Source organism: Leiobunum rupestre, chromosome 11 (genome assembly GCF_980474605.1).
Source record: "Leiobunum rupestre chromosome 11, qqLeiRupe1.1.hap1, whole genome shotgun sequence".
Classification (NCBI taxonomy): domain Eukaryota; kingdom Metazoa; phylum Arthropoda; class Arachnida; order Opiliones; family Sclerosomatidae; genus Leiobunum; species Leiobunum rupestre.
The window spans coordinates 665,655-674,842 of NC_143394.1; the positions used below are offsets into that span (position 1 = coordinate 665,655).

General features: G+C 33.2%; 1 protein-coding gene across 4 annotated transcripts; it reads right to left on the reverse strand.

Moving 5' to 3' along the window:
- Window positions 1-1,334: 1,334 nt before the first annotated feature.
- LOC149921073 (acyl-CoA-binding domain-containing protein 5) lies at window positions 1,335-8,521 on the reverse strand. Of its 4 annotated transcripts, none has more exons than XM_090163350.1 (9): window positions 8,340-8,520; window positions 8,017-8,137; window positions 7,807-7,924; window positions 6,879-7,014; window positions 6,030-6,089; window positions 3,827-3,909; window positions 2,505-2,619; window positions 2,145-2,353; window positions 1,335-2,080 (listed from the first exon to the last, which is right to left on the reverse strand). In XM_090163350.1, the coding sequence occupies exons 1-9, from the start codon at window positions 8,398-8,400 to the stop codon at window positions 1,961-1,963; spliced, it is 1,023 nt and encodes a 340-aa protein (XP_090019476.1). In that variant the 5' UTR covers window positions 8,401-8,520; the 3' UTR covers window positions 1,335-1,960. The 4 variants fall into 4 exon arrangements, with proteins under 4 accessions (XP_090019476.1, XP_090019474.1, XP_090019475.1 ...); XM_090163348.1 differs by having other exon boundaries at window positions 2,505-2,979; window positions 7,852-7,924; window positions 8,340-8,519; XM_090163347.1 differs by having other exon boundaries at window positions 1,336-2,080; window positions 2,505-2,979; window positions 8,340-8,519.
- Between the last annotated feature and the right edge of the window lie 667 nt (window positions 8,522-9,188).

A 9,188-nucleotide genomic window follows, 5' to 3' on the forward strand; every position in this document is an offset into this window, starting at 1 on the left:
AAACTCATTAGGAATTATTGTAAGTTTTGTATATTAAATATAAATTTTTTCTAAATATTTGTAATTTTTTCACTAAATTACCTAGGATTCAAACAGTGGTATAATAATATCAAATTATAAAGGGGCGCCAAAAGTGTATTTTTTATTACGTTTAAGAGTGGCGCCAAATTCAATATTCTATCCCCCTTAATCCAAACCATTCCCACCCGCCTGGATGCGTCCTAAATGATTCATCACATGCGTAAACTAAGTTGACTTTTTCATTTAACCATTACTTGAAGTTTAGTCTAATTAATATAAGGATGTTTCGGATCCACCTAGAATGTAAAACACTTCCAATCCCTCTCCTGACTTAAATATGCGTAATTAACTCTTATGTGCTAAAGTATGACTGACCATGTTTAAAAAATAGATTAGCAGCTATTTTTTTAAACATGGCCATTCCATGGGTTACCTTTACACTTCCGCGGTCACTGTTACTCCTATTTTCCCAATATAGGGAAGTTTGTTATCTATCCCTTTATTAATTAGTGAAGTTTGATGTAAACAAACACATTCTATCTATAGGATTCCTGCAAAAGGGCTGTAAATCAATTAGCAGTGGTCATTTTCACGTAAGCTATACTCATGTCAAGTAGTTAGAGCAATTTGCCTATTTTATTGAAACACAGTTGTACCCGACTGAATGCAATTTAACCCGGCCACCTGAATTGAAGGGAATAAAAGACTTGGGTATAAGCCTAGCTGATTATTATTATTATTTACTCACTCCAAACATACCCACTTATTGGAAAGTCCCTCTAAGGCTTTCTTTATCCACGTATAGCACACTTCCTTTGACTCAAAAAATTGTGATTCCCTTTTGACCAAACAATAAATGACCACTGACACAACCTAAAAAACTAGGCAAACAGGCGCTTCAATGAAATTTCTGTCTTAAGTCTAATATTGAGTTTGTACTACTGGAACCGGATAGAAAACCCATTTGCCTATGGTTTCGCTTTATACTGCCAAAGCTGATAATTTTTCTATTGAAAGTTCTGGCAGTATGCTCCGATGATTTTATTGAAACTAGTTCTCTTATGACCAAAAACTTAAATTAAAAAACCCATGTAATTTAACAATATTGGTTTTTTCAGGTCAATTTAGAATGGCAATGTCATTTAATTTAAAAATGATATGGCAAGTATATTTTGGCTTAGGTGGTTATAACATCGTAGCTCAACAATAATGTACACAGAAATAAAAGGAAAAGCCACCAGAATGGCCAATTACCAAATTCTTTATTTTTATAAAGGTAAAAAGGGTTTTTTTTTTAACTTAAAAACAGTCCAGTTTAATTTGATTTTTTTTTAATAATAAACCAAATATTCATTGTTATGCATTTAGTTTACGCTGATTCAAAAACTAGCAAAGTACTATAGCTGCATCAGTTTATTTTTAAGGTGTAAAATAAAATGACTTAAGTGACCATTGGCCATTGGCCATCTGCTTTTAACATTACAAAATTTTATAGTATGCTGAATATGAAAATTAAGTTTTAAAGAGTACTCTTACGTACAGAATTGCCTAAATGATAAATATTCAACAATAAAACATTTCTAAATTGTGCTATATAATTTATTAACTAAAAATTAATCTGGTCATTCGTATTTTACATCAGAACACAATAAATTTCATTTTTATCCGGTATATTTTTGGAATAAAAATCTTTAATAGAAATATTGAAATACCCCATAGTATAAAAATAGACAAATCTATCTGGAGAAACTTGCAAATAAACATAGGATGTTTTCCCCAGATTGCGTCTCATCATTTTCCAAATTATTGGAGTGTAAAAACCTAAGTCTCTTTTTTGTTCAATCACTTTGTACCACATCAATTATACCTTTGTCATATAAAATATTTTCTTAGTTTGGAGATTTACATTTTCAATCTCCAGTATATATGTATATAATGATTAGTATTGACGTCTTCTAGCTGCACGCATCAACCACTGAGCAACAAAGGGCCATACCAGAATAAGTAAAAGAATTTGAGGGGATACACCCCCCATATTTTGGATAAAACTTAGCAGACCCTGAAAAATAATTGTATGCATGTAATTATGATATCATTGGTCATAAGAAAATACAATTCTATACCTTGGGTTTTTTACTTGCAAGACCCTGCTCCAAAACCGATAACCTTGAGTTGATTTCATCCAGAGAATGTTGCAGTTTGATAACTGCCAAAGCTAGTTGTTCATTAACACCGACATTACTGCCAAAACTACCCGAACTACCAGGCATTCCACTACCTCCTGATCCCCCAGCCACTTGGATATAATCGCTTCCCAATTGAAGTGATGAATCTAGGTCAACGATATGAGAGAAAAAATTAAGAAAATCCCTAAATGAAAGAATATTGTATGCTTGTATGATTAAAAAATATTTTTAAAAGTTATAAAAATAAAATGCTCCCCGACTGAAAAAAATTTATAGAATAAACTGACAAATACTGACCCCTTTGATTTCTTGGGCGAACTGCTCTGTTTCCACTTGCGGGAATGCCACCAGCTCCCATATCGCCACCACCGGACGATCTTGGAACTATGACATTTTGGTCTCCGCCTCGTGCCTGCGAAATCATAGTATCTAATTTGTTTTCTACATCAATAACTTCGTATTCATCACGCTCACTGTCTCCGTTACTATCACCATTTCTACCATTTTCAAATATATTAGCTAGATTTTGACTAGAGTCCCGATTCAGGTGTGGCAGTGAATCTTCATTGTCCTTTTTGTTATTTAGTTCGGATTTCTTTTTCATTTTTACCACACTGTCAATCAACATCGGTTCAACCGATAATGAACCATTCGCGGTATTTTGCACTTCATTATTGTTATTTTCACAAACATCATCGAGAAAAGTGTCAGAACCATAACCATTATCACCTCCACCATTTTTACCACCACCTTCAACAGCGAGCGAAGCAGACTATAAGAAAAACAAAGGATATTGGCAGATGACAATTTGGCGCACAATTCATAAACAATTTTCAAATTTTTAAAGCTAGAACAGAATTCAGAAGTTAATGAGCTAAATTTTTCAGAAAGCAATAGCCATATTTGTAAGTGGCATTTTCCCTGTGTCCTCCCTTCTAATCTCCTCTTTGCACCTAAGAGCAGATTAACTACCACTCAGGCACCTAAGCTTGAGCTTTATAAGGGTTATTCTGACATTGCTTTAGCCTCATTTTGGGAGCCCCTTGGTTAATCTGTCACAACGAGAAAGTGGTATGACAACAATCAAAGCAGCAAGGTTCTCAAATAGTTGGTACAGTGAATTTTACACTTAGGAACTGCCTCATGACAGAATAAGTGTCGACACTGCATACGGAAAAACCCAAAAAATAATATACATCCAATAACTTTAGTTCGCTAACTTCTGGTAAAATTATTAACAGTAGTAACACCTGCCCTAGGCTGAACAAGAATGTCAATAATAGACAAATTAATAAAGCTTTGGAAATATAAAAAAGGCTATTTCGAAAACTTTCACAACATTATGTGATATTACACAATAACTACTATACATCCATTAAGCTGCAATTGCATTCACGCAATAACTTCTATTCTCTCATTAAGCACAATGCCATAAAATATGTAGACCATTAAAAACAGTTGTGAAAATCTCAATTTAATTTACAACCAACATTTAAACCGTTCACTTCAATCTTCTGAAAAGGATGTTGGTCATCGGTTGAAAAATTTGGTGCAAATAAAATGAATTTACAAAACATTTTTAGTGTCTCTACTTCGTTAAGTTAAAAAAAATTACTTGCCTCTTTAATGTGATCGTAAGTATCAGAAAATTCATCTCCATCACTTTCAGCTTGTTCTCCAAATCCATTGACCTTTCCTGATTCTAAAACCAAAAATCATTAAACTAGTAGACAACACAACTTAATAGATGAAATATATAATATATCTCTTACAAGAGAAGAACCCAACTCCGTATATAGCAGTTATTTAATTGAAACACGTACACTTGCAGGCTCCCATTGATTTAACAAAATATGTTTCGTAAAAAATTGTGAAGCGGAAATTTGTTATTATAGAAAATTTCTAAAACTTTCATCTGAACAATCGTTCATACGTAAGTAAATATTCCCTACACAGAGTATAATTTTTACATTTCACAAATTTTGTAAGAGCAATACATTAAATAAAATTTGACGGGTGATGTGGGGTATGTTTCCGCAGATTGGCGAGAAAATCACATCCGATGAAAACAGCCTAACCCTGGTGAAGGAAAAAGAGAATAATTCTCTCTAAAATCTATATTACATAGCTTTAATATTATTTAAAGGATGTCTTGCCCTCGCTAAACATTTTCGTTTATAGATAATTTATGAGAGATTTATCTGTTTAAAGGGAATATAACCTTTAATTTTTCAAATTTCCCTGTACAGTAGCGTCAAACACTTAAAGCCAAAGGCAAGAATGACCAGAGATGCAAACGTTGGTGTTCCACACCAAATACCCGAGGTAATATTTCCTTTAAAGGACAGTTTGGAGGGATTTTTTTTTATATATATGAAATTATTATATTATGATTATATTCTACTTCACAGGGACATTTCTGTTTATAGGCTAGTTACGAGTGACATTTCTGTTTATAGGCTAGTTACGAGGGACATTTCTGTTAAAAGAACAATGCAGAGGAACATTTCTGTTGAAAGAATAGTGCAGAGGGACCAGGGTTGGAAAAAAAACGGCTTTTATTGAAAAAATCCAGACCAGTGGTTTTAATTGGCTATAACCGGTTTTTATCGGTTATAACTGGCTAAAATATAACCAGTACCTTTTACTTATTTAAGTAGAAATTGTCTGCAGTTATTGTCGTAAATAAGAAACTAAACAAATAAAGCGAAATAACTATATAAAATAACTGAATTCTTTTGATTTCCTCGGAAAATTCCCCCCAGTTTTTGTGTATGACGCACCGACAGAAGCGAGGCAGTGAACTTTCGAACTTTAAACCGACCGAAAAACTGGCCAAAGTAAACTGGTTTCTAAATATGAAACAAAAAATAAACAAAATTTCTAAATTAAAACTATTAATTTACTAAAATATTTATATTGTAATTTTTTTTTAAAAAGCCAAAAAAATCCGGATTTTTTCAAGTGGCTATAACCGGTTTTAACCAGGTGGCTATACCCGGTATGGCTAGTTATATGCCAACCCTGGTCCTGGGGCCAATGGCTCTTAAAAAAGATCAGGGTGCCCCTTAAAATAAATCATTTTGAGGGAGTAGCAGGCCAATGGAGCCACCAAATTTGATAAAAATATCTATGAAAAAAATGTCTGGGAAAATATTTTTTGAGCCGTCTCAGAAACGCTGTTTGCCTACCGTAGTCAAAAGCGAAATCTAGCGGTAAAGTCAATAAATGTTTGCTTAAGTAACGTAACCAATTTAAATTCTCGTATCTCCCCTCCAATTCCACCTCCCCCCCCAGGTCAGTGGCCCTCAATAAAAATAAACTTAAGGGGGGCTGGGAGACCATAGTGCCTCCGTTAAAAATATCACTATTTCCAAGTTTGACCAACCCATACGCACAATTGACACAAGGCCAAGCACACAGCATAGAAGGAAAGACCAAACAATTTTTGGGATTAATATAGTATTTTTTTAATGAACTAAAATCTTGAAGGGAAAAACTTTGGATTAAATTAAGTGGTCACCAGGGCCACTAACACCCCAATCATTTAGTTTTTAAACTGGCCCAGCTAATTTTTAAACTGGCGATTGGCCTGTGATAGTGCCTTATTTCTCACACTGCACTGAAGATTAAAAGCAGGAAGACCAAGGGCATTTGCCTATAAGTAAAACTTTTACTGAAATTTATTTTCTGCAAGACAAAAATTAACTTAATTTCTTCAGTTAGGCCCCTATAGCATAAGAAGTATGTGATTAAAGCAGACCATTCCTAATCAACATGGAAAATCAAACTAGAAATTGTACAAAAACAGCACAATGATACCTTTTGCGTTTTTCATCTTCTGATACAGATGGTATGGGGATGAATTACCAAAAGATGAGACTACATGAAATAAACCCAAAAAAACAATAAATGCACAAATACATGCACAAGCCAGAAGCAAAAATAATCATGCACAAGTAAATGAAGGTATACTTAGAAACCAAACAAAAAAAGGGAAACGATCAAAATGCTTTTTTAGCAAACATTTCGAAATAAAAATATATCCACCACTCAACAAAAAGAACAAAGCAAAATTCTAAAGGTTAAAATACCATTTGAAGAGTGAATTTAAAAAGTTTTTTTTACCAATGATAACATTTATTAGATTAACTATATTTCAGATCTGAACGTTTAAAAAATTCACTAGCGCTTTTGGCAAGCAAAAACAGTTTCAATAAACAGCTAAAATAGTTTGTTTTTATAAAACCATAAATTTTAAACAATTTTTAAATATTTAGGATAAAACAAACAGTTAAAAGTTCTAAAAATTACTATGGGCCTGGGCGCTGCCAAATTAGGTCATTGGTTAAGAAAATAGGTTTAAATTACTGAAACTGCCGAATGTACATTAACCAAATTTTTTATGTGATAAACTAAAATCTAAAAAACCCCACAACAAATCCAGAGAATATGAATATTAAAATAGGATATAGTTAAATTGACAAGGACCAATGCGTATGTGACCAACCAACACAAAAAATGTTAATCTACTAAAAATTATGGCAGTTATTATGTCACAAATATTTAGATTACTAACTCACTAAGCACTTTAGAGGATTTTTATGTACCAATGTTTATTTATTTAGTCAGACCGTAATTAATAAAATTTAGAAATTTAAATAGACTTACCGAAATCAGGCGACTCCTTTTCGCCATTCAGAAGTGGCTGGCAATTAGATTTTGATAACGGCACAACTTCGTAAAAAGGACCAAGCAGATCCATAAATTGGGAAACACTTTCGGTATATGACATAGTTTCTATAATCTGATGGCAAAAAAAATTTTTACAACTCCATAAAGCCCAGAGGAAATACCGTTTTCCACTGAAGTCAAGCAAATTTTTCCCTGAACCAAATTTCCCAAACCAGAAATTTTGTCAATTTCTTGAAACAGCAATTGGTCCAATTTAAGTAGTCAGATATATTATATTTTCTTATGTATTAGACTTAGCATTTAGTTTTCAAGATTTTAAAATCAATTTTTAAATTTTTATTGATTAAGCCGTGATTTAGAAAATTTCCGTACTTTTAAGCTAATTCCAAATTCTTGGGATCTATGCCTACTTTTAACTCTAAGAAAATGTGTACACCAGACTTCAGACTTCAAATGACTGTCATAAAATTTCACTTCGCTAAAAAATTTAGTCTTCAAGAGATTTTATAATTTTTTTTAAAGACTTTGCTTGAAACATTCGGTTTTTTTTTGACTTCATGAAATGTGTACACCAGATTTCGCAAGTGACTAGACAATCGCTTTTAATCAATATCTGACTCCTCAAATATTACCATCCAAAACCAAACTAATAAGCTTAATTTTTCCCTACAAAAGCCAAAAACAGAATTACCATTTTTTAAATCACAAAAAACTAAAGCAAAAGTAGTTAAAGCTAAGATATAATTTGTTATTTCATTAACTAAAAGTAATAGAATAAAACCCATCACCTTACGAAGCCATTAATGCCAGAATTCGAACCATTTGTCCAGGTTAAAGCATGAAGTAGACAATCTCAACATTTACATAACCAGGCTTGCGTGTCGATCCCCCCTTCCCTCCTAACCTTTGATTCATCGTGTCCGTGGTCTTCTTTCAGCTTTCCTATTACCTGTTTCAATTCATCAACGTATTTTTCCATGGCTTCTTCTTTGGCCATGTTGCCCAAATTTTTCCAAGCATCCCTACAATTAGTAGGATAACATACATATTACTCACATTATGGCCTAATTTTCAAAGTTATAGGACTAAAAATTCAAGAAAAATGCAAGCTTACCATTTGGCTTTTCCAACAACATCCCAAAAGCTAGGCTTTCCTACAGTACAAGGACCCTCAGTGGCTTGTTTGAAATATGAATAAAATTTGAGTTGTAAATCCGTTGAAGGTTGAAAAGAGCCTTTACATATAGAAAAATTTATTAATACAGGATAAAGGTTGTAAATTTACACAAAAAATGGGACAGAAACTTTGTGAAACTAATTTATGCAAAAAAAAAGCTATTAACTAGCTTAATATTAATAACTTTAGTCTGTTTGTGATAATAATTCAAAGTTTAGTGTTACGTTTAAGGATTAATTATAGCACTAAAAACAAATTACCTTTTGAAGGAAGATTCCTAATAACATTAACCGCTGCTTTGAATCTATCTTCTGTACTCATATTGAGAATGTATTTGAAAGCAAATAAAAGCAAAGGCCAAGAAGTACCGAACTTAAAATTTGGTTTAATTATTACTAATCTAGTTTCAATATTACATAAACTAATTAATAAACGTTATTACTTGCTAAATAATAACTGCGCACTATTTGAGAAACATTTGAGGATAATTTATTTTTACTTCCTCAAAACAAATATACCTCAGCTTAGCTAGTCAGCTGTTGAATTTAAAGAGTTTCTCCTTATCGTCGACTAAAAGCAAATAACGCGTAACGTTTTGGCGGGAATTTTGAAAAATATTGATTTAAAATATTAAAAAAGGGTACCTAGAGCGCGACCTAGAGTTAAGAAAGTATTTAATTATTCATTTCGCTGTTGTCCTTAGGGATAAAGACTATGTTGAGACTATGTAACTGGTTTTTCCCTGTCACGAAAGGGAGCACACAGTGTTCCAGAGACCCCAAATTGTAGAATAAAATCCATGAAAGATAATGTGGAAATATTTTTACATATCACGGCGGGAGAGTTTCGTTTGGCCGACCACCAAATACACGTTACGCCGACTGTCCATTTGGCCGACTGCACGTTTGTCTGACCGAGAAGTCGGCCAAATGGACTGCTCATTTTTCCGCGACTGTACATTTGGCCGACTACTACTCCCGGCATACTTATGTTTACTTAAACAAAGTTCGGTGGCAAAAAAAAAAGAAAATTTAGCATGCTTCTCATTCCCCCCAGCCCCTCACGCGGCCTTGGCAGAGGCGGGCAGAGTCAACCGTAAATTTCGCACT

Coding starts and splice junctions, on each gene's coding strand:
- LOC149921073 (XM_090163347.1), bottom strand. CDS start 8,400: ATGAGTACAGAAGATAGATTCAAAGCAGCGGTTAATGTTATTAGGAAT. Junction 7,925..8,016: donor GTTGTTGGAAAAGCCAAATG/GTAAGCTTGCAT, acceptor TACTAATTGTAG/GGATGCTTGGAAAAATTTGG. Junction 2,081..2,144: donor TTGCAAGTAAAAAACCCAAG/GTATAGAATTGT, acceptor ATTATTTTTCAG/GGTCTGCTAAGTTTTATCCA.